General features: G+C 45.1%; 1 protein-coding gene and 1 pseudogene across 2 annotated transcripts; both read left to right on the forward strand.

Annotated features, from left to right (window-relative positions):
- The first annotated feature begins 1,090 nt into the window (after positions 1 to 1,090).
- On the forward strand, positions 1,091 to 15,847 carry LOC125450170 (NACHT, LRR and PYD domains-containing protein 3-like; annotated as a pseudogene).
- Positions 15,848 to 17,857: 2,010 nt separating this feature from the next.
- LOC125450169 (gastrula zinc finger protein XlCGF57.1-like) lies at positions 17,858 to 25,193 on the forward strand. Of its 2 annotated transcripts, none has more exons than XM_048526174.2 (2): positions 17,858 to 19,387; positions 20,387 to 25,193. In XM_048526174.2, exon 2 carries the CDS (start codon positions 20,730 to 20,732, stop codon positions 22,155 to 22,157), a length of 1,428 nt encoding a protein of 475 aa, XP_048382131.1. In that variant the 5' UTR covers positions 17,858 to 19,387; positions 20,387 to 20,729; the 3' UTR covers positions 22,158 to 25,193. The 2 variants fall into 2 exon arrangements, with proteins under 2 accessions (XP_048382131.1, XP_059499098.1); XM_059643115.1 differs by lacking the exon at positions 17,858 to 19,387 and adding an exon at positions 19,455 to 19,487.
- Positions 25,194 to 25,429: the final 236 nt, after the last annotated feature.

The following is a 25,429-nucleotide window of genomic DNA, read 5'->3' on the forward strand; positions in this document are numbered from 1 at the left end:
ATTTACCCTTGTTGGAGAGTTGAGGGCAATGTTGTGTAATCTCAGAATATTTGGTCATTTACTTAAAACAGAAATGATGCTTCTTCTTCATTTAACTTTTCGTTTACACAATACATTTTTTTCTTGTTTAACTACGTGAAACGTGGTGCCACGCATCTTTCAATTGCTTACTGAATGTTTGAAAGTCCTGACTAAGATAGCAGGATTCTTGTTCCCTGGGACAAAAAGTGACCAGGCTATGTTAGTGAGAATTTCCACAAGAGGGGCAGAAGATAACAAAGTGTGGAGCTGGCTGAACACAGCAGGCCAAGCAGCACCTTAGCTTTTGTGCTGCTAAGATGCTGCTTGGCCTGCGTTCATCCAGCGCCACACTCTGTTATCTCGGATTCTCCAGCATTTGCAGTTCCCGCTGTCTCAGAGAGGCAGAAGAAGCTATTCAGGCTCAGAAATTCAGGATAAATTCAGATAAAGCACAAAGTTAAATTACAAAGGGTACAGCATGATGAATTTGTTTCTGTTTGACACAGGGAGCATTGCAGAAGCAACATTTTCGAAAATGTGTCAATGTGTGTCGCTGGCGAAGCAGGCAGTGGGTGAATAACGGCAGTATGTGCAGCCAATCAGAGGAAGAAGGCCCGCCGATGGATGGTGACAGCGACCATTCACAGATCGTAGGCCAACGATGGACATTTTAGCGGAACAATCAGAACGCGGGGGCGGGTTGAGGGTATGGGGAAATGCGACGAGAGATGGGCGGGCGACAATGATGGGCAGACAATCACACCAACAGGAAAGCGGGGAGGGTGGAGTCTATTATTGTAGCCGCAGGAGAGAGCCAACGGGAGAAGTGGTTGGTCGGACCGTGACGAAGAAACGTGTGAACCTGACCAATCGGCAAGTGGAGGCGGAGTCGAAACTACCCATCGCTCAGAGGTAAATAGTCTCTCACAGAAGACGGACAGCAAATATGACCAATCGAATCTCAAGGGCTTTGCAACCAATCGGAAGGAGGCAGGTGGGCGGGATCATATGATGGGCGGGGCTGCGGCCCATTCGGAAATCACGTTGGGTTGGGTGGTGGTGTTTTGATTGACGGTGCTGCCGGCCAATAGGATGCGAAGGCTCGGGCAGCCTCCATTTTGATGGGAGAAAGGTGACGAAGCTGAAAAATGGGCGACAGAAAGACGGAGTGAGAAGGTCATTGTGTCTCCGTTGTATTTTATGGCACTGACTGACTAAGTGAGGAAGTCTCAGCATTTGGTTCATATCCATCTGAACCCTTCCTGTTTACGCACTCATCCATGATGCTGTCCAGACCTGCTGAGCTTTTCCAGCAAATTTTAAGTGTTTGCTTGTGATTTAAAGCATCCGCGGTTCTTTTGGTTTTCATTTCCTTGTCTGTTCACCCTATCCATCGCCCTCATGATTTTGTAAACCTCTATACGGTCGCCCCTCTGACGCTGTGGGGGTAGAAATAGCCGCAGCCCCTATTCAGTCTGTCCTTCCAGCTCAAACCCTCCAGTCCCGGCAGCATCTTGGAAATCTTTTCTGCAACCTCTCAGCTTTAGCAACATCCTTCTGTAGAAGCGTGACGTGCATTGTGCGCGGTATCTTAAAATTGGCATCACCAGTGGCCCAACTGCAAGACTCAATGTGTGAGTGACAATGGGAACTGCAGATGCTGGAGAATCCAAGATAATAAAATGTCAGGCTGGATGAACACAGCAGGCCCAGCAGCATCCCAGGAGCACAAAAACTGACGTCTCGGGCCTGGACCCTTTATCAGAGGGCTTATGGAAGATTCAATGTTCTGCTTCTTCACCACCCTGTCTACCTGAGACTGTGCTTTCGAGTAATTGTGCATTACCACCCCTAGGTCTCTCCATGTTGTGCAACACTCTCCAGGATGGTACCATTTCCTCTACCATCCCTGCCCAGGCTTGCCCTACCAAAATGTGGCGCCTCACAGTTTTCGACATTGAACCCTGGTGCCATTAGTTAGCCCGTTCATCCATTTGATCAAGATCCCATTGTACTCTAACCCTGTGACATTGACTCTGTTGATGATGTTGTCACTCTGTCTCCATCGCAACAGTTTGCTCAAGCTGGCCTCACCATATCCGACAGCACTGAATCGAACATCACATAATTATTGACGGGCACCAACGTATGCTCCGTCTCCGTTTACACCAGATGGACAAGGCCCTCATGCAGTGCTGACGCCCCCCCACCCTCCTCTTATTCCCTCCCTTATCCCATCTGCAACCCCCTTCCTCCCCCTCTGCTCTACCCACCACTTCTGGTCTTGCCACTCGCCACCGCCCATCTTGCCAATCCTGCTCTCCCACCCACTTTGCCTTTTGGGCCTACCCCATTCCTCAGCTTGCATCACATTCTCCCTTCCCTTTCTTGGCTTGGCCCAATCACCCTTCCCTGTCCTAGCTGTCTTATTGGCCCTATTGGCCAATCACGTCAACAACCTCCTCTATTCCTGGGCTGCCTTTTGCCCACACCCCTCCCCCAACCTCATCAACCAGCCTGTCCAACCTCTCGCTCCCAATCCTCCTCTCATACTCCTTGTCCTGCTCCAACAGCTCAAATGGGATAATCAATATCTACCCACACCCCTGCAATATTCCTGACATCGACGTTATAATCAAACTTTTTTAAAAGAAATATGTAGAATCCTCAAGCTCTCTGATTTTCACAGTCAAAACTGAACGAACGGTGATTGCCGTAAATCAGAAACAAAAACAGAATTTGCTGGAATAGCTCTGCAGGTCTGGCAGCATCTGTGCAGAGAAATTGCACCCTTCCTGTTGTGGCACAGCGTTCTCGGTTGGTCTGCACCTAGCTGGTCAGGCCTCACTCTGTGGGTCTTGCCCACACACTGGCATTATCCTGCCCGCAGGGACAGATAGACTTGGTGAGTTACTGATAATCGCACTCACCCATGCTGTTGTCATGGTTTGTCTACATAGCTCCAGTGGTCATAGCAACCGTTCACCCTGTCCACCCTCCTCACCCAGCATGCCTTCCCGATAGACCAGCCCACCATAAGATTATCGCATCGCTGCAAGATACTCCCCCATTCTACTGTGCACTTGCTGTCTATGCAGTGCCTCTATCCCAGTCTATTCGGTGTCTCTATCCCTGACTCCGTTGTCACTGTGATTCTCACTGTCTTACGTGCCGTGATTGTTTGTGCTTGAATATGTGTCAGTCTTCTCTCTTTGTGCCTGTCTTTTAGTCTCAGTTCCCCTCACTCCCTGCTCCTCTCTCTGCCTCACTTTTCCCCTTTGTGACTTGCACTGTCTGTATACCGGACTCCATCTCTCTCCCTCTCTCTGTTCCTTGCAGGGAAGCAGACAGGAACATGAAGCAGCTCACAGTGCCCCATGTAGACTAGGCTAAACCGTGATTCTTAAGAAATTGGTGAGTTACCAACTGCTTCCCACATTCCCCAATTCCCAGGAGCTTACGTTCAAGGTCCATTGTCAGGGAGAAATGCAACAAGGGTCGATGAGTGTGGTGACTAACTTTTCATTTCACATGTCCCTGTATCAAGCCCAAACAAATCCTACTGCCTTGCTGTCTCCCTGTAGTCCTTTATCAATCTCCAAACTAATCCCACTGCTTCATTCTCTCCACATAGCTCTGCTTCAATCCCCAAACTAATTCCTCTGTCCTGCTTTCCCCATAACCCTGTATAAATCTCCAAATTAATCCCACTGCCCCGCTGTCTCCTCACAATCATGTATCAATTCACAAACCAATGCTGCAGCCCTGCTCTTCCCCTGTAGTCCCGTATCAACCCCCAAACAAATCCCACTGCCCTGTGCTGTCCCCATAGTCTTGTGTCAAACCCCAAACTAATTACAGTGCCCTGCTGTCTGCCCATTGCCCTCTATCATTTGCCAAAATGCAATCTCCTCTGTCTTGGCTCTCTGCTTTATTTTCTTCTCCCTTTTGCTCCCTCTTTCCTCATGCTTTGTTTTCTATCTTTCTCATTCTGTCCCGGGATGGCCTCTTTGCTCTGCCTGCAACCATCTCTCTCCTTTCCTCAATCCTGTCTGTCAGGCCTCTTCCCCTCTCGGCCCTCTTCCCTTATCTATCGCTTCTCTCTCTCTCAATCTCCCTCTTATCTATCACGGGACCCTCTACAGAAAGTGGCAGACTATGTGTCAGGTCAATTGGACGCTGATCAAATTCTCCTTCTTCAGCAGGTCATGGAAGTCTCACGAGCGAAGACCACCTGAGAGCCAGAACATTGGTGTGGCAAACATTCTCGGTGAGACCCCATGGTGGAGATGGGAGGGCTCGTGTGGTGTCTGACCTGAGGCTGCCCCTCGATTGAAGTGTTGAGGGACCCGCCCTCTCTCAAAGCAGCAGACAGCTGTGGATCGTGCCCTTATCTTCGTTACCTGAGAGCCTCTGACCCCTCTGGCCCTGCTCCTGTACACATCGCCATCGGAATATCCCCTTTCCTGGATCGGCGGACGGGAGAGGGAACCATTGACAAGCCGACCTCATTGTTTCAGATACAGCTGTCGCGAAGGTATTCACCCACTGTATACTCCTTCACAGCAGGGCCACGCCTCGGTGTTTTTTTTATTTTTTTGAGAGTTTTGAAGAAGCAGCCAAAAAAGTTTAAGGATAGAGCAGTAGACTTTCTATCTCGCAGACTATGTACTTCGACTTCAGCAAAGCCTTTGACAAGATTCCGCATGGGAACATAATTAGCAAAGTTAGATCAGATGGAATTCAGGGAAGCTTGCCAATTGGAAACAAAATTAGCTTGACAGTAGGAGACAGAGCATGATGGTGGAGGGTTGCTATTCAGACTGGAGTCCAGTTACCAACAGTACTTCACAGGGATCAATGCTGAGTCCACTTGAGTTTGTGATTTGTGTAAATGATTTAGATGCAAATGTCGAAGGCATGGTTAGTAAGTGTTGAGATGCCGTCAAAGTCGTAGAAAAGTGGACAGTGAATAATTGTTATATGGGATTACAAAGAGATTTTGATCAATTGGGTCAATGAGCTGATGAGTGGCAGATGCAGTTTTAATTTTGATAAACGTGAGGGATTGTATATAACCAAACAAAGACAGGACTTACGTAAGTAAAAGTAGGGCCTTGGGTAGCGTTTTAGAAACAAAATCTTGGGGTTCAGGTACTTTCAGGTTCTTTGAAATTTGTGTCACATGTAGACAGGATGTTAAGGTGTTTAGCACACTTGCCTTCATTACTCAGTGCTTTTAATGTAGATAAACGTGAAGTGCTACATTTTGGTCGGGCAAATCATAGCAGGACTTAAGACACTCAGTGGTAAGGCCCTGGAGAGTGTTGTAGAACATAGAGACCTTGGAATCGCAGGTGCTTAGAGGAGTGAAGAAGACGTTTTGGTATGCTTGCCTTTATTGATCAATGCGTAGACTATAGCAATTGGGAAGTTATGTTGCTCCCATACAGGACTCTGGTTAGGCAACTATTGGAAAACTGTGTTTAATTCTGGTTGCCCTGCCATGGGAAGGATGTTGTGAAATTTGAAAGATGTGTTATAATTGTACCAACCTCCACCACTTCCTCTGCCAGTTCATTTCATATACTCACCACCCTCTGCATGAAAAAGAAGTTGCCCCTTGGTTCCCTCTTTCATCTTTCCTCTCCCACCTTAAACCGATGCCCTCTCGTTTTGGACTCCCTCGCACTGGGGGAAATGACCTTGACCTTATCTATGCCCCTCCTGATTTTATATACATCTTTAAGGTCACTCCTCAGCCTCTGAAATTCCAGGGAGAGTAGCCCCAATCTGTTCCAGTAGCTCAAACACTCACATGGGGGAAAAGATACACTTACTTAAACAAGAATGCACATGGGCATAGGCACATTCACAGATATTTTAAAATGTTATTTTGTCACTGTAATAGAAAACAGGACAGGGTCTGAGTTGAGAAAGTGCAGTAAGTGACTGTTTAGAGAGAAATCACATTCATCTCTATTGGAACTGTGCAATAGATACCTTTCATTGGGGGCTGTAAATTGGATAGCAGCAATGTCTCAGAAGAGTCTTCATGAGCATTGGAACAACACCAGACTGCAGGTGGTCACCTGAAACAGGGTAAGGGGGAGATGTTGGTGGGGCACAGTTTGTCAAGAGTGTCATAGAGTCATACAGCGTGGAAACAGACTCTTCAATCCAACCATTCTTGCTAACCAAGTTTCCCAAACTAAACTATTCCCAATTGTCTCTGTTTGGTCCATATCCCTCTGAACATTTCCTGTTCATGTACCTGTCCAACTTTCCTTTAAAAGTTGTAACTGTACCTACAACTACTACTACCTCTGGCAGATTATTCCATGTACGAACCACCTTCTGTTGGAAAAAGTTTCCCTCAAGTCTCTTTTAAATCTTTCTCCTCTCATCTTAAAATTTTGAACTCACGCACCTGAGGAAAAAGATCTTTGCTATTCATCTTATCTCGCCCCTTCATGATTTTATTAATCTGTATATGATCATCCCTCTACCACCTACTGTCCAGTGGAAAAAAAAGACCCAGCCTATCCTTATAATTCAAAACCATCAGTCCCAGCAACATCCTGGTAAATCTATTCTGAATCGTCTCCAGTTTAATCACCTTCTTGCTCTGCAGGCTGACCAGACGCTAGACAATACTCCGAATGTGGCCTTACTGCCTTCCTGTACAACCTCAACATGATGTCCTAACTCCCATATTCAATGGATGGAGCAATAAAGGCAAGCATGCTAAACACTTTTGTAACCGTCCTGTCTACCTTTGATGCAACTTCCAAAGAGCTGTGTATCTGAACCGCTGCATCTGCTGTTTAACAACATTACCCAAGGCCCTACTGTTAACTGCAGAAGTCCTGCTTATCTGTTGTCTGTTTTACCAAAATGCAATAGATTGTATTCACCCATATTAACCTCCATCTGCCCCTCATTAGTCCATTGGCCCAAGTGATCAGGAACCATTTGTAATCTTCCTCACTGTCAACAGCACCACCAATTTTGGTGTCATCCACAAACTTTCTAAACATGCCTCCTAAATTCCCATCCAAATTGTTTCTGTAAATAACAAACAAAAGTGAAGCCAGGTCTGATTCCTGCAGAACACTGATGGTCACGGGCTCCAATGATTGTGCTGAGAAAGTTTATAGTCTGGGGAATAAACAGACTTTCTACATCCCTGACTGAAGTGGTCCCAAAGGGTAATCTTTCTCTGCAGGATAAGAGGAATCCTATCCTGTAACATATGACCCATTTCTCCTAGAACAAATGCAGAAAATGTAACCTGACTTGGGAGGATTAACACTCATGCAAATGTGTTTCTCAAGTTAAGGTTAATTTTGAGTAGAGTTAGGAAGCAGACCTCAAAGTGATGAGTACCTAGATGGATTTGTGATAGATTTCTGAGGAGTGCAGATTGCAAGAACACCAGAAATAGGGGCAGAATTGGTGAATAGAGCAGTGTGAAGGGTATCAGCTCAGGTGAATGGAGAGGTGGGAAATATCCAGATTTAAGATGAAAAGCAGAATTAATAACATGGCAACTGATGGGTATCATGTCTCACCAGATTTTACTGTGGAGCAGTAATTGACATTCATTGAATGGAATCCATTCAGTGCAGAAGAGGCCATTCAGCCCACTGACTTTGCACTGATCCTCCAAAGGGCATCCCATCCAGATCCATCCAGTTCACATGAACCTGCATTTACCAAGATTAGTTTACCTGGATGACACATCCCAGGCCACTGTGGTCAATTTAGCATGGCCATTACGCCTAAGCTGCACATCTTTGGACTGTAAGGAGGAAACCAGAGCACCCTGTCAGTTGGAAGGGAAATTGGAAAAATTGGAGATGATGTTCCATGGAGTTAGAGTCCCCATGCTCCTCCATTTGACCTTCTGTATTTTGTGAACACTTAGCTGTGAAACAAGGCTTATGTTAGAGTCAAGGACAGCACAGTGTGGGCCGTCTTGTTGCACACTGACAGTGTACCTACCCCTGGACCAGGAGGCCAAGGCGCAAGTCAAGCATGCTCCAGAGCTGTGCAATAACGTCAATGAAGAGATTGATTACACAAATAGGTACTTTTTTTAAAAGTACAGCACAGTGATGACCTCTGTGCCACAGAGGTAGAGTCCCTACTCAGGCTTGGGTTCAAGCCCCACCTGCTCCAGAGGCATATAACAACATCTGTGTTAGTTAGCAAAATAGGCTAAATAAAATACAAAAATTGAGGCAGTTTTGTCCATCTTGCCTGCTGGCCATCAAGGTCCTGCCCCATTAATCCCATTCATAGCCTTTGGCATGTAGCCTTGTATGCTGTGGTATTTCAGATGTTCATGCAAATGCTCTGCCACTGTTCCACGCACACGCACACACCAGAGCCGAACCACACAGAGAAGGCTCAGTCCATTCTGGACGATGTGTTGGGATGCGTCCGTGGTGGGGGAAGCCAACGCAGTCCCAGCTCCTGTTGCTCACTCCCTAGTGGATGATCGGGTTTCCAGAAATTGCCTCAGTTATGTGGTCGGGTGAATGTGGATTGGAGTGTACAACAGTCTGTGTGGTACTTTGATACATTACACCTCCGACCATGGGAGAGGCTTGCCAGCAGGCAGAGATAGAGAGTCAGGAAAGGAAAGCTGTGATATGACATGAGGGTGGTGCTCAGGGAACCAGTGGGCATGGAGGACTCTGTCCAAGACCCCAGACAGTCCTCTCAGATTGGCAGAGATTCACCTGCACTTCATCCAACTGGTCTATAGCATCCATTGCTCTCGATGTGGTCTCCTCTATGCTGGGGAGACAAAATGCAGACTCAGGGATCAGTTCACAGAGTACCTGTGCTCCCCACATACCTATCAACACAACCTTCCCGTTCCCCTGGGGACATGCCCAGCCTGGGCCACCTCCACTGTCAAAGTGAAGTGAAATGTAAACTGGAGGAACAACATCTTATATTTTGCCTCTAGAGCTTCAAACCCAATGGTCAATTCATTGCGAATAGGGCACCAAGCGAAAGGAGCTCAGGCCTGGGTGGGCAGGTGATGGAAAGCTTGCCACCGCCAATCCATTGCGTTTTCCCTGATCGGCAAGCAGGATGGCCGTTGAAATGGTGCAGAGTGACAGACAGATAGCCCAGTAGCTGAGTTGGGCTACTTGTCATAGACAATAGACAATAGGTGCTGGAATAGGCCATTCAGCCCTTCAAGCCAGCACCACCATTCACTATGATCATGGCTGATCTGGGTCAGTGGGCAATAATTGGAGGTTGTGATTCACATCCCCTTCAACCAGAGCAAGGACAGTGGGGATGGGAACTGAAATCCCGTATATGTACCGCATGGTCCTGATGTACCGTGAAACACCATACACGCCCGGCTGGTCCTGATACACTGGAAAATTGTGTACCTGATCATCAGGATTATGATATGCAGGGGCACTTGTACACGTCCAGCGGTGTCCCATTATGCTGGGAGACCCTATGCACACCCTGCAGGATCTGATACAGCCCACTAATGGTAGCTCAGTAGCAATGTTAATTGGCTGATGAATTCCTGGAGTATGTGTAAGATGGATTTTTAGATCAGCGTGCTGAGGAAACAGCTTGGGGGTAGGCTATCCTAGATTTGGTTTTGCCCAGAGAAGGAGTTAATTAATTATCTTGTGGTGAAGAGTTACTTTCAGAAGACTGTGACATGATAGTGAAGTGAAGTAGTTTGATCCAAAACTCCTGCCCTACCACAAAACAGAAGAAAGTAAGAAGCAATGAATCATAGAATCCTGCAGCGTAGAAGCAGGCTCTTTGGCCCAACAAGCCCACACCAACCCTCAGAGTATCCCACTCAGACCCATCCTCCTGTGTCCAACCTAATCTACACATCCCTGAACACAATGGGCAATTTAGCATAGCCAATCCGCCAAGCATACACATCTCTGCATTGTGGGTGGAAACCAGAGTACTCACGGGACAAATATGAAAACTCCACATAGACAGTTGCCCAAGCTTGGAATTGAACCCAGGTCCCTGGCACAGTGAGACAGCAGTGCTAACCACTGAGCCACCATGCTATGGGTTGGGTACAGAAGACAGGATAACTTCATCAAAAGACCTGACAGTAAAGTGGCAATGGTTAATATTAAAGCAACAAATAAATTGTTACATGACAATTATGACACATTCTTTTGGGTTAAATAACTCCACTGGATAACTATCCTAACCATGGTTAACAAGAGAAATTAAGGCTAGCATTAGACCCAAAGGGGTGTCATATAAAGTTCCTAGAATTAGTAGCAAACCTGAGGAATGGGAAATTTCAAAATCAGCAGAGAATGACCAATACATTGATTGAGAGGAAAAATAAAGTATGAGTGTAAACTTGCAAGGAGTGTAAAACTGAACTTGAGGAGCCTTTGTATGTATGTAAAAAGAAAATGATTCTTGAAGACAACTGTAGGCTGGGTACAATCTGAAATAGGAAAATTAATGATGGAGAGCAGGGAAATGGCAGAACAATTAAAACAACCACTCCTGTTCTATCTTCACAGAAGAAGAAACAAAAACAAAACTCCCATATCCACCAGAGAAGCAAGTTCCCAAACAGTTATTTCACAGAATCCCTACAGTGTGGAAACAGGCCCTTTGGCCCAAGTCAGTGCTGACCCTGGGAGCATCCCACCCAGACCCATTCCCCTATAACCCATCAAATCTACGCATCCCTGAACACTGCAGGCAGTTTAACATAGCCAATCCACCCAACCTGCACATCTTTGGACTGTGGGAGGAAACCCATGGAGATACAAGAAGAATGTGCAAACTCTGCACAGATAATCACCTGAGGGTGGACTTGAACCTGGGTCATTGGCACTGTAAGACAGTAGTGTTAACCACTGAGCCGCCATGCCACGCTATTTGCTTTGAGCAAATGTAGTCGACAGTTATAATGTAGGTGTTGATGGGGATGAAGAGGATATAAGGTTGGAGGTCGTGTTCAGGATCAAATGGGATACGGATGCGAAAAACATGTCCAGCACAGTCTGTTGTTCGACCCAATTCAGCTAATATCACAGACAGATGTCTGAACATGATATGGCCTGCCCAAGACCGGACACACTAATGTTGGAACACCTCAGGTCATATATGGCATAATTGGCCTTTCAATGACAACCATTCTGTAGTTTCACAAATCTGCAGGCAGTTTAATTCATTGGCTGTTTACAACTTAATCCAGTAATACTTTAATAGCTGGGTAACTTGAGGATTTTCGATGACAGTATAGGCCGAAAGCATTAACAATTGAAGAGGAACTATCACCTCCATACAAATGACCATATTAAGTGAATGTATGAATTTCCAGATATAAGTTTTCTCCAGCAGTGTTAGCTTTCATCTGTAGTTTTGCATGACTAAGTTTTAAAATTAACGCATGGCTTCGTTTAAAGTGTGAATTCATTTCTGCAACATTTTTCAGAGTCCTGAAATGTTCTTGAGAAATTGTTATTGTCTCAATAAAGCTGACATTGAGAACCATGTTCTGATTGAAGGTGTTCACCAGAAACACAAGGAGATGCTCTGTGTCCAAACAAACACTGAGAGTGAACACTGTCCAAATAAAGGAGATGATTTCGCCACTGGTTGATCTAACGGTTACTTCTACTGTTCGAGGTCAGAAACTTGTAGAACATGAACTGGTGGCAAGAGGCCATGAGGAGTGGAGAGAGAAATGGTTCCAGAAAAGGCTGCAGAAGTCCAGATTGATCAATTGTTCTGCAGTAACTTTCACCAGTGACATGGTTCATTCTGGGAAATGAATAGATTCTTTTTGACAATCCAAATCTAGGAGTTCGGTATAATGGTAGGCGGAGTCCCGAAGATTGGTAAAACAACATTGGTACAAAAGAATGTTTATGACTGGACCATTGGGAAAATAAATCCTCACTTTCAATTTGATTTCCGTTTTAAATTCCACAATTTGAATACTATTCAATGTGGATTAAACCTGCAGAATCTGACACTGGATCAGTATCCTTACTTTGGGAACGTTCTGGGAAAGCTGTGGAAGAACCCAGAGGGATTGCTGTTTGTATTCAATGGTTTAGATGAATTCAAGGACAGGATTGATTTTTCTGACAATCGGAGAAATGCAGAGCCTTGGTCCATTTGCACAGGTCCCTAATGCTGGTGTGACATGTCTGACATTGTGTAGTTTAATCCAGCACGTGCTGCTCCCAGGATGTTGAGTGCTAAGACCAGTCGCCCCCCACTACATTGCAATTATTGAAAACAGCTGATATGAGTGTCTGAGCTGCCATCCTGGAATTTCTTGCTGATGAATAGAAGGAAAAATTCAAGCACTTTTCTCGTGAAGATCAGATGGTGGCAGCAGCTATTTTCAAACAGTTGAAGGTCGACGAGATCCTGTACACACTGAGCTACAACCCTTCACGTTGCTGGACCCGGCGTCTGCAATTGGGTAGATTCTTCACACGGAGATTGGAAACAAGTAAATTCTGAAGAAATCATCTGACTGTATTCTTACTGTATTTACAATATTCTGAAACACCATGGCTGAGAGATTGAAAACCCCCATGATGTGGTCCTGAAGCTCACTGTGATGGCCTTCACTGAAGTCTCTGAGAAAATGATTTTACTGGCTTAGGTCCCCATTTCCAGAAATAAACTGCAGCCCTACTGTTCCTGTCAGGGTTCCTGATCAGCCTTTTGAAGAGAGATGACTCTGTCCATAAATGTGGGTTACCCATTCCTAAACCTCACCACGCAAGAGTTTGGAGCTGCCCTCACACAATTCCTGACTTTAGATCTCAGGGACATCCAGAAACTCGTCAATGAAGGTCGGATCAAAAGAGTTGGACTATTTGAGCTATTTCTCTATTTTATCACTGGCCTCACTTCCCCACAGGCAGTTCTGACCCTAAAGGAGTACTTGGATACAATTCCTCATCAAACAACCTGGCGAGTGGTTGACTGGGTGAAAGAGAGAAAAATTTGGGATGCATAGTATGGACCTGGTAAGAGGAACATTGTGAGCCTCTGCACGACCTATGTGGGTCCCAAAATTAAACAGCGCCTCAGGCTTGGGATCTGTGCAAACATTTGCATCTAGTGATGTGAAACTAACGCAGTTTCTGTGTGCAATCATATCTCGTGCTTGGATTCTGTGAGACTTTAAAACAGCTCGATCTATTTGCCTGCCTCATTCAGTGTGAAGGGCTCCAGCAGCTGATATCTGTTCTGTATAAACGTCAGAAGCTGTGGTGAGTTCATTGGTGCTGCAGCCAGTCCTATCATTGCTGAGAAGCCGTTTCCTCTGTTAGAAACTTCCTTCCCATTCAAGTGAAGAGGCACAGAGTCAGGGACACATTACAAAAATAGAGGTGTGTGTCTTGTATCACAGCATATATCGAGGTAGAGGTAACAAGGTGTACAGCAGGCCAAGCAGCATCAGAGGAACAGGAAGGCTGACGTTTCGGGCCTGAACCCTTCTGCAACATCTGCAGTTCCTACTATCTATGTATCAAAGAAGTTGTTTTCATATTTGGTTAAATGTATTTAAGAGAAGGCTCGACAACAGCAATTTGCTTAAATATGAACATTTATTGATAAATAATAGAAGACAAGAAAAGAAAGGAACATTTATGAAATAACTATAAAGAATGAGTAAGAAGAACAATAAGCCTCATGCTCTTCTGGCCGTTGGGGACCTCTCGATCGATTGCTAGTCTGCAGATTGAGCTCATTCCTGGCAACGTTCGCGATCCAGGTCTGAGGTAAACTCCAATGACTTGGTACGAAACTGTATTGCTTAAACAGTGTAACAAACAGCAAGGCACAAGAATCAATTACAGAAGAGAAAAGAGATAACATAGTATGGAGCTGGAGGAGCACAGCAGGCCAGGCAGCATCAGAGGAGCAGTAAAATTGATGTTTCGAGTCGGAACCCAGGATAGGGGGAGGGGGAAGGGAGCTCAGAAATAAATAGAGGGGTGGGGCTAGGGAGGGTACAGGGGATGGTGATTGGTGAGTGCATCGGGGTTGGTCAATGAGATGGGAGGAGTGGATAGGTGGAAGAGAAGATGGACAAGTTGTGTCAGGTCAAGGAGGTGGGGATGAGAGGGAGAGCTGGTCATGGCATGAGGCCAGGGGTGGGAGATTTTGAAACTGGTAAAATCCACATTTAGGCTTTTGGGCTGTATCCTCCCAAGGTGGAATACAAAGTGCTGCTCCTTGCAACGCTGGAGGAGGCCCATAATGGACATGTCACCCAGGGAGTGGGCAGGGGAGTTGAAATGGTTCTCAAATGGAAAGTGTTATCACTTGTCATGAACAGATTGAGGGTAGTGTAGGGGTAGGCGTAGCATGTTCTGCAGTTGCAGGGAAAAGTGTGGAGGGGGAGTGGAGTGGTGGGCCTAGTGGGGAGCGTGGAGCAGACAAGGGAGTCGTGGAGAGAGTGGTCCCTACAAAAGGCAGATAGGAGTGAGGAGGGGAATATATCTTTGGTCATCGGGTCGGATTGTAGGTGTCGGAGATTTGTGAGGACAGGGGGATTCTGTCTTTGTTTTTGTTGCGGGGAGGGGGTGTGACGGCAGAGGTGCAGGAAATGTAAGAGATGTGGTTGAGAGCCTGTTCGACCACCGAAAGCGGGGAGTAGCGGTCCTTGAAATAAGACAACATCTCGGACTTTCGGGAGTGGAATGCCCCAACTTGGGAGCAGACGCGGCAGAGGCAGAGGAAAAGGGCGTAGGAGATCACATTCTTGCAAGAAGGTGAGTGAGAGGAAGTGTAGTCTAGATAGCTGTGGGAGTTGGTGGGTTTGAAATAGATGTTGGTTTCGAGGTGCTCACCAGAGATGAAGTCAGAGAGGTCCAGGGAGGTATCGGAGGTGGCCCAGGTGAACTTGAGGTTGGGGTGAAAGGTGTTACTATTAAGTTCTTACTCTCTGCAGTTCGTACAATCTCTACAGAAAATAAAACATCTGGCCAGTACAGAAAACAGCTACAGAGAAACAAGCTACAGGTGTCATCTTCAGCCCATAAAGGAATGTTCACAAGACTGATTCATTGACATGCAGCTTGTCAGGTACATCATTAACATTCTTAGCCTACCTTCCCATCCTGTACAATCTATTTTCTCATGCAACTCTCGAATATCAGCATTACCTTTTAGCCCTTTGGCCCATCCTATAAGCGTGTAAGGTGTAAAATAAGAAGCTGCCTTTTTAACAAAGTAATTTAGTGGAAACTCAAAGACTTTGAACATCCAATGGAGAGGAAAAGAAACTGTGATCTTGTGGGAAAAACATGAGATTGACATTTTAAGTACATCAAACATTCATGCAGATAAAATTTATACTTTTTGAAACTCAAATAAATTACCAAATCAGCTGTGAACTGTACACAACACATACAGAAAATAAATCGCATATGTTGTGATAGAAAATCAAATGGTATGGAACATCGTCTAACCTTGTTCTTTTCAACTACTTGAGCCTGTTCGGTCATTGAATGAGATTGTGGCAGATGTGTGGCCTAACTCCATATACCTGCCTTTCCCCTTATCCCTCAAATTTTTGTCAAACAAAGGTATTGTCTATCTCAGATTTAAAATTAACATTCACTCTAGCATCCACTGCCATTTATGAAGAGAGTTCCAAATATCTACCAGCCTTTGTCTGTAGAAGCAGAATCTCTCCTGGATGGTTGGCCCTAATGTCTAGACTCCTAGTTCTAGAATCCTAAAACAGTATGAATCATTTATCTTTGGGTGGCACGGTGGCTCAGTGGTTAGCACTGCAGCATCACAGCGCCAGGGACCCAGGTTCAATTCCAGCTTTGGGTAACTGTCTGTGTGGAGTTTGCACGTTCTCCCCGTGTCTGTGCAGGTTTCCTCTGGGTGGTCCGGTTTCCTCCCACAGTCCAAAGATGTGCATGCTAGGTGTATCAGCCATGTTAAATTGCCCGTAGTGTTCAGGGGTGTGTGGGTTATAGGGGGATGGGTCTGGGTGGAATGCTTCAAGGGCAGTGTGGACTTGTTGGGCTAAAGGGCCTGTTTCCACACTGTAGGGAATCTAATCTTTATCTACCCTGTCCTTTCCTTTTAGTATCATGAAGACTTCATTCAGATTATCCTTTCACCTTGTACATTCTAAAGAAAACAGACCTAATTTACACACTCATTACCCTGAGGCTCAGGTATTATTCCTGTAAAGCTATATCGAACTCTCTCCAAGGCCAATATATCCTTCTTAAGGTGTGGTGCCCAGAACTGCACACACTACTCCAAGTGGGGTCTAAACAGGGTTTTCAATATCTGCAGTATGTCTCCTGCATCCTTGTACTCCAGTCATAGACACATAGAGATAATACAGTATGGAGGCAGACCATTGGGTCCTGCACGTACTGGCTGATCAGATATCCTAAATTAATCTAGTCCCATTTGCCAGCATTTGGTCAACATCCATCCAAACCCTTCCTATTTGTATACCCATCCAGGTGACTTTTAAATGTAGCAATTTTACCAGATTCTATCACTTCCGGTAGCAGTTCATTCCACACACACACCACCTCTGTGTGAAAAAAAGCTGCCCTTAAGTCCCTTTCAAATCTTTCTCCTCACACCCTAAACCTGTGCCCTCTAGTTCGGGACTCTTGCCCCTCAAGGAAATGATTTAGTCTGTTTATCCTATCCATGCCATTCATGATTTTATATAGGTCCATATGGTCACCCATCAGACTGTGATGTTTCATGGATCATCCCCCCAGTCTATTCAGCCTGTCAGTATAGCTCAAACCCGTCAGCCTTGGCAACTTCCTTCTAAATCTTTTCTGAACCCTTTCAAGTTTCACGACATCCTTCTACCGTAGGAAGACCAGAATTGCATGCTGTCATCCCAAACTAACCTAGCAAATGCCCTGTACAGCCGAAACACAACCTCCCAAACTCCTATACTCAATGAACTGACTAATACAGGCAAGCATACTGAAGCATTCTGTGCTATCCTATAAACCTGTGATTCCACTTTCAAGGAAGTGTGAACCTTCACTCCAAAGCCTCTTTGTTCTTCAACACTCCACTCTTGTTACTAATCAGTGTATAAGTCCTGCCCTGATTTGCCTTTCCAAAATGCAGCACCTCACATTTATTGTGATTAAACTCCATCTGCTACACCTTGGCCTATTGGGCTATCCGATCAAGATCGCATTATACTCTGAGGTAAGCTTCTCTGTTGTCCACTAGACCTTCAATTTTGGTGTCATCTGCAAACTTTCTAACCATACTTCCTAAGTTCACATCGAGATCATTCACATAAATGATGCAAAGTAGTGCACCCAACACTGGTATTTGTGGCACATATCAGTCCATATCAGGTCCAGCACACTGTCATCATCAATCCTTTTAATTACTTCTTCAAGAACTCTATCAAGTTAATGAGACATGATTTCTCATGCACAAAGCCATGTTTACTATCCCTAATCAGTCCTTCCCTTTCCAAATACATGTAAATCCTGTCACTCGGGATTTCCTCCAATTACTTTAGATTAGATTCCCTGCAGTGTGGGAACAGGCGCTTCGGCCCAACAAATCCATACCGCCCCTTGGAGACCCATCCCCCTATAACCCACACACCCCTGAACACTATGGGAAATTTAGCATGGCTGATCCAGCTAGCCTGCACATCTTTGGACTGTGGGAGGAAACTGGAGCACCCGGAGGAAACCCACGCAGACACGGAGAACGTGCAAACTTCACACAAGACAGTTACCCAAGGCTGGAATCGAACCTGGGTCTCTGGTGCTGTGAGGCTGTAGTGCTAACCACTGAGCTACCGTGCCACCACCAATCTGAGTCTCAAGCATGTATAGTTTCCCAGCATTTCCTTCCCACCTTTCTTAAATAGTGACACAAAGTTAGCCAAAGTCCAGTCTTCCCACGCCTCCCTGGCTGCTGATGACAGAAATATCTCAGTAAGGAGGCCACCAATCACTTCTTTAGCTTCTCCTGCAACATCTCCCCATTTAAATTAAAGCTCTTTATTGACTCTTCCTGACCAGCATCACAATCTCCACTTTATGCTGCATTGGACAAAGTTTTACTCACTCACTGGCCATTTCCGACATTCTTTTTTCTTCATTCATTCACGGGATGAGGGCATCGCAGGCTTGACCAGCGTTTACTGCCCATCTCGAATTGCTCAGAGGGCAGTTCAGAGTCAACCACATTGCCGCGGGTCTGGGCTCACATGAAGGCCTGACCAGGTCAGGATATCAGTTTCCTTCCCTAATATTAGTGCACCAGATTGGTTTTTCCAACAATCAATTCACGGTCATCATTAAGCTCTTAATTCCAGATATTTATTGAGTTCAAATTCCACAATCTGCTGTAACAGGATTGGAACCCATCCCCAGAACATCACCTGGGTCTCCGGATTAACAATCTAGAGATAATACCACTAGGTCATTGCACATCGCACATGTTGAACACCCCTCGCATCTTCTTTACAAATGACCACTTTCGCTTCTGTTCAGTTTCACAGTCACGTTTTGCCCTGTCGAATATTTAGGCCAGCCATCTGAATCTTTAGTAAAGACCGAAAGAACTGTGGATGCAATGAACCAGAAACAAAAAGAGAAATGGCTTGAAAAGCACTGGGGAGATAAATCAGAATTCACATTTCCCGATCGAGTCACCGTTCCGCAGAACACAAGAAGGGTCTAGGCCCGAAAAGTCAGCTTTCCTGCTCCTATGATGCTGCTTGGCCTGCGGTGTTCATTCCAGCTCAGATTCTCTGTTATCTCAGATTCTCCAACATCTGCAGTTCCTACTATCTCTGAAACAACGTTAACGCTGATTTGTTTCCGCTGATGCTGCCAGACACGCTGAGTTTCTTTTCCAGCAAATATCTGATTCTTTAAGCCTTAATGTAACAAACACTGTGTGAAGAATGAGGAGAGGGGGAGGCTTAGCAAATAAATCAACTGACTACTCCTTTCAGCCACATCTTTGCACAGCATCCCGCATTTCCACCCTTGTCTCGCAAATTTGTCGATTAGGACCACAACAGACTGCACCATTCAAACTGTTACATCGACCACGCAGCGGGCATCCGGGAGGCATCGCGCGCCGTTGATTGAAGGGCTTCATCATTGGCCAATAGAAAGCACGGGAGGACCGGAAGCAAGCTGGTCCTCCAGCCAATCAGCTAACCTAATTTCTAAATGTAGAGGTTGGACAATGTATTTCTGACACAGCTCATTCCTGCCCAGCGAAGTTGGTGCCACTGTTCTCCTCTCTCCGAATGAAGACCCAGAGTGAAGCATCCTCCTCTTGTCAATCATCTGTGAGCACAGCACTGTTGTTTTTATTTCGGTTCTTTTCTCATTCCGGGTTAAGTTGATGGCTTGCAAGAATCGAACAGTCGGAAAGTGAATCGAGGGAAGGTGCAGATTCTGGGAAGGTTGACCCATTGTCGTGCGCTCTCTAAGAGACGGTGACATCGTTTACTGTTCTGGGAAAGGGTCACTTGACCCGAAACGTTAACGCTGATTTCTCTTCACCGATTCTACCAGGCCTGCTGAGCTTTTTCCAGCAATTTCTACTTTTATATGTGACATCTTTTACTCCCTCAGCTTGGCACGCTTGTTTGTCTGGCGAACGGAATGGTGTTTTATGTTCACAATTGAAAGGGGTGATTTCCAGGCAAGAGCTGCGATAAGCCATTAATTCAATATCAGATTAAGCTATGCCATGTGTTGTTGCACAGTACTTGATATTACCACGCCACGTGCTGGTTCTGCTCTTGTTTGAGAGACTGCTGTGCAATTCTGAAGTTTAGCGATAGACTTATTATGGCACAAGACTCCATTTAGCAATTTGAATCTGTGGCAATTCTCCAGCAATGCAGTCTCTTTCATTCCATTTCTATATTTCTCTATATCTAGCATGTTCATTTGCTGTCTATCCAATTTTGGATTGAAATCTTAATTGAATCTTTTCAATTTTGAATAATCTACTTGAAATAATTATTACCGCCTCCTGAATTGTCAAAATTTCCAGGCTGTGACCATTTGGTGTCGAAATAATATCCTTCCTTTCATCCCCTTGTGTCCTTATTCAAGTGTTGCAGTCCAGTTAATTTGAATATTTTTAGATCAATAATATATCCTGAAGAAGAACCTTTCAAACATGCAGTAAAGAGCAGGCTGTTCGGCTTATTATGTCTGCACCAACAATAAATTGAAATCAATTGAATGGCATGAATTAGCTTCACCTTCAGAATATTTTCTTTTGAATTTTAATCTTGCACTGATACTGATGACTTTTTATGCTGCTTTCACAGGAAATTGGAAGTGGAAGATTTGAAGGAAGCATTCTGAAACTGACGTAATCTGAAATCACTCAATTTGTCAGGAGGTGAACGTCATAGATGTCTAACTGTGGATGTTTCTCCGTTCTGCCTGCTTTAAATGTTTCAAAAATCGATTTGACTGGAAAGGGACTGTGATGCACACACACCCGAGTGAGAGAGTTTCAGTGCACTGACAGTGAAAAAAGCTCAGTTCAACAGTCTGGAAAAAACAAATTGTACATTTCATGGCAGAATAGACCATTGATATGTTCTGTGTGTGGACAAAGCTTCAACTGATTATTAAACCTGGAGAGAGAATGAAAACACTCTCAGCATGAGTAAATCCTGGAAATGTGGCTACTGTGGGAAGGGATTCCATTACCCGTCTGCACTTGAGATTCATGAGCGGAGACACACTGGAGAGAGGCCATTCACCTGTTTTGTGTGTGAGAAAGGATTCAGTGCTGTCTCGAATCTGCTGACACACCAGAAGGTTCACATTGTGGAGAGGGCATTCACCTCTGACTGTGGGAACGGACCCGCTGATGCTTCCACCCCGCTGACATGCAAGCGGGTTCACACCAAGAAGAGGGAATTCCCCTGCTCTGATTGTGGGAAGGGATTCAGCAGCTCGGCCAACCTGCTCAGGCACAGACGGGTTCACACCGGGGAGAGGCCTTACACTTGTTGTGAGTGTGGGAAGCAGTTTGCTCAGTCGGCTGGCCTGGTTATTCATCAACGGATTCACACTGGGGAAAGGCCGTTTACCTGCTCTCAGTGTGGGAAGGGATTCTCCGATTCGCATACCCTGCTGCAACATGAACGGATTCACACTGGCGAGAGGCCTTTTATCTGCTCTCAGTGCGGGAAGGGATTCACGCAGGTATCCAACCTGCAAGCACACCAGCGAGTTCACACTGGGGAGAGACCATTCACCTGCTCTCAGTGTGGAAAGGGATTCACGCATTTGTCCAGCCTGCAAATACACCAACGAATTCACACTGGGGAGCGGCCATTCACCTGCTCTCAGTGTGGGAAGGGATTCTCTCGATTATCCAGCCTGCAGAAACACCAGCGAATTCACACCGGGGAGCGACCATTCAACTGCCCTCAGTGTGGGAAGGGATTCACACAGTTATCCAACCTGCAGAGACACCAGCGAGTTCACACCAGGGAGAGACCATTCACCTGCTCTCAGTGTGGCAAGGGATTCACACAGTCATTGCACCTGCAAGCACACCAGCAAGTTCACACTGGGGAGAGGCCGTTCACCTGCTCTCAGTGCGGGAAGGAATTCACGTGTTCATCCCGCCTGCAGAGACACCAGCGCGTTCACACCAGGGAGAGATCATTCAACTGCTCTCTGTGTGGGAAGGGATTTACACAGTCATCCCACCTGCAAGCACACCAGCGTGTTCACACAGGGGAGAGGCCGTTCACCTGCCCTCAGTGTGGGAAGGGATTCACATGCTCATCCCACCTGCAGAGACACCAACGAGTTCACACCGGGGAGAAGTTGTTCACGTGCTCTCAGTGTGGTAAGGGATTCTCTCAGTTATCCAACCTGCAAGCTCACCAGCGTGTTCACACTGGGGAGAGGCCATTCACCTGCTCTCAGTGTGGTAAGGGATTCACACACTTATCGAACCTGCTGAGACACCAGCGAGTTCACACTGGGGATAGGCCGTTCACCTGCTCTCAGTGTGGGAAAAGATTCACACAGTTATCCAACCTGCAGAAACACCAGCGAGGCCACAAGTAACCGCAGGAGTGCATTCTGCTGTTTGTGCTGCTGCCCATCACATTTCAGGAGTGAACCATGTTCATTCTGCCAGAGGGTGAAATGGGAGTTTCAGTGGATTTCTTTCTGCTGGACTGGCCACCCTCACCACTTGCATCCACTCAGTTGGATGCCTTAAATTTTATATGAATCACTGAAGGAAGGGAAGATTTGGAAGAGAGGTGTTTGTTAGTTTGCACTTCGTTTTCTCTAATATCGTGCTACCTTGGCATGGAGATGGTCATGTCTGGCGGTTGTTTCATTTAATTTCATAACACAAAGTAATTTGAAAGGTTTGCGGTCTGGTTCTACACAGCTTTCCCGATCAAATGTGCCAGCCCGTTTACAACAGGCCTACACAGCTGGCGTCCAAAGCCAGGGAGACTCTTCGAAGGTCAACGGAAGTCACAATGACTTCTGAGGTCGCAGTAGACAACATCTCATGATATATGTTGGATTGAAATTTCCCAATTGGTTCAGTGGCCTCCACCAATTAGGAGGTCTCTTGTTGGGTACCTCACTGAGGATCGTCTCCTTTTGTTACATTTGTAACACTTCTGACCCAGAACACTGTGGAAAAGAGAGTTTGATTTACAAAGTGGACTTAATTCAACCGGAGTTTGACAAGCCCATCTGTCTGTTAGCTCATCCGCTAGCCAGGAGGACTTCAGCCACGTGTACAGAGCTCTCCGTTAGATTAAAACACAGATTGAAAAGGTTAAATAGGATTTCAAAGCAAGGGGTCATTCAAAAAAAGCACATCTTTTTCCACATAAATGTGTGGAGGAGCTATGCATTCCATGGGAGCAGAACCAAGGATTCAACGTGTTGAGATGGAGGGGTGTGTGTGGTGAGAGTATGTGGATGAAATCTCAGGCCTGGGGAGAATGACCATGGAGAGCAAAGACTGACAATTGGAATGGCGTGTGGGGCTGAAGACTTTGCAAGAAGTGAAGCTGAAGGTCTGTTCAGGAGTTCAGGACAAGTGATTTTTTTTTTGAAATGTTCTCTTTATCCAATACCCAGTAGGCCTTACTGGTGGTGAGACATTGGAATAAACAATAACAGCAAGTGAGAGAGAGGAGAGGTGCATTAATCTCGCGGACAAAATTCAAGGTGCTAAAAGGGCAATTAATCAGTCTGGCAAGATATTCTAACCTACCATAAGGCAGGTCAGTCTTTGCCTAGAATAGCTTCTTATGTTGTTCATTCACGTGGGAACTAGTCACGGAAGGCACCTGAACATGTGAAAAGTTGGCATTTCATTTGGAATCGCTGAGGGGAAAAGAAGCTAGAAGATTTGCTGAGCTCGGATCTTGCGCTAAAGAGGGAAGCTTCTGAGGAAACCAGTCCCCTCCAATGCATTTACCACGAGTGAAAATAGATGTGAAGGATTATGAAATATTTACTTTGTTGCAACAGTCACTCCAGATGTCCAAGAAAACCAAGGAAGATTTTTGTTCAGAGTTGCTGTCTCAGCTGACATCTTATTAGGGAAAGATTTGGATGTTTTTGAAAAAGTTCATTGTGCAGGTTATCGTGGGGAAAAGTGTGTTGAGGGTATTCATCAGAGCACAACTGGAATATTGTAAACTGTTTTGGGCCCCTGATTAAAGGAGATATGTACTGGCATCGAAGGCCATCCAGGGCATGTTCATTCGTCTGATACGATCTATGGATAGACTGTGAAGAGGAGATGATAAATAGGTTGGGCCTGCACTTGTTGGAACACAGAAGAATGATATGTTACCTTACTGAAATAGAGAGGATTATTAGGGGTTTTAACAGAGTAGATGTAATAAGCTTGTTTCCCCTTGTCGGAGAGTCTAAGACCACAATGCGTAATCACAGAATATTGAGCCATTTATCTGAGGCAGAGATGAGGAATTTCTTCTCGAGTAGCGATTCAGGAACTATTATCACCAAGGACTGATGAGGTTGGATTATTAAGTATTTTGAAGGCTGATATAGGCAGATTTTTAATCAGGAAGGCATTCAGTGGTTTTAGGGAAAAGGCAGGGCCGTGCAGTTGAGGATTTTCCAATCAATCGTGACCACATTTAATTGCTGACCAGACTTGATGGGCTGAATGGCCTACATCTGCTCCTTTGTCTTATTGCCTGTTGTTCAGAGTGAATTGAAATTGTTCTGTGAGAATAGAGTCGAGAAACGTAAGCTTAGATTCCACATTAATCAGTGCATTTAATACAGGGAAATTACTTTGTGAGCTGCTTCCACAGTCTTGAAGAGCTACAGTTTGGAAATTACTCCTATCCATGATAACTCCTTGACATTTGGAATCCTGCTCAGCATGGAACTGGTAAAAAGATTAGAAAAGTAAAATATTTAGCCCAATAATGGACTTCACAAAAGCTGCAGACCTACCTGCAGAATCTCAAATTTAAAATTTTCAAAAGAATAGACAAGGACGTTCATAATTGTGTTCAAAGCAGCAGATATTTTTTGTCCCTGCCATGCTGAAACAATACAAGATACAACATGTAGATAACCGTTTCCGAAAAGAGCATTTTATACCTCAGCATGATGTGGAAGAATCAATTCAGAGTTAAATTTTTTTTTTCTTTTGAATGGGGATCACGAGAAGGAAAACCAGAATTCAAACCATCCACTTGAACATAAGCATGCATTGGAATAATGTGACTAGTGAAGATTGTAAGCAACCATGAAAGAATTACAGGTCTTTGACAGAAAGGAAAAAAAAACTTTTTATCCAGCCAGCTCTGGCAATATAGACAGTAGAACATTTGCAGAGAGAAAGATTCTGGAAATCTTAGGTATCAGAATGAGAAACTGGGGAGAAACCAAATTCCTGTGGCATACATTTGAGTTGATCTCTTCAGGAAGTGAATGAACCTTCATGAGGTAAAGGTCCTTGGGTGGAAAAGTAAAAACTGAATTCAAAACAGTACATCGATATTTATGATTGTGTTGTTAGGATACTTCTTTGTTTAACTTTCATTTACACAATAAAGTTCGTTTTTGTTAAACAATGTGAAATGTAGGTGCCATGCAGCTTTCAATTATCTACTGAAAGTGTCTTTAAACATTGACTGTCCTGCCAAAGATTGCAGGATTCTTGTTCCTTGGGGACAAAAGTGACCAGGATGAGTTAATGAGAATCTTCACACTCAGTGAGGAGGCAGAAGTCAGCCAGGCTCAGAAATCGATGATCAGGTAAAACACATATTTAAATTACAAAGGGGCACAGCCTGATAGATTTATTTTTGTTTGAC

This window comes from Stegostoma tigrinum, chromosome 48, assembly GCF_030684315.1.
Source record: "Stegostoma tigrinum isolate sSteTig4 chromosome 48, sSteTig4.hap1, whole genome shotgun sequence".
Lineage (NCBI taxonomy): Eukaryota > Metazoa > Chordata > Chondrichthyes > Orectolobiformes > Stegostomatidae > Stegostoma > Stegostoma tigrinum.

Excerpts from the sequence above, each read along its gene's own strand:
- LOC125450169 (XM_048526174.2), top strand. The coding sequence starts at position 20,730 with ATGAGTAAATCCTGGAAATGTGGCTACTGTGGGAAGGGATTCCATTAC.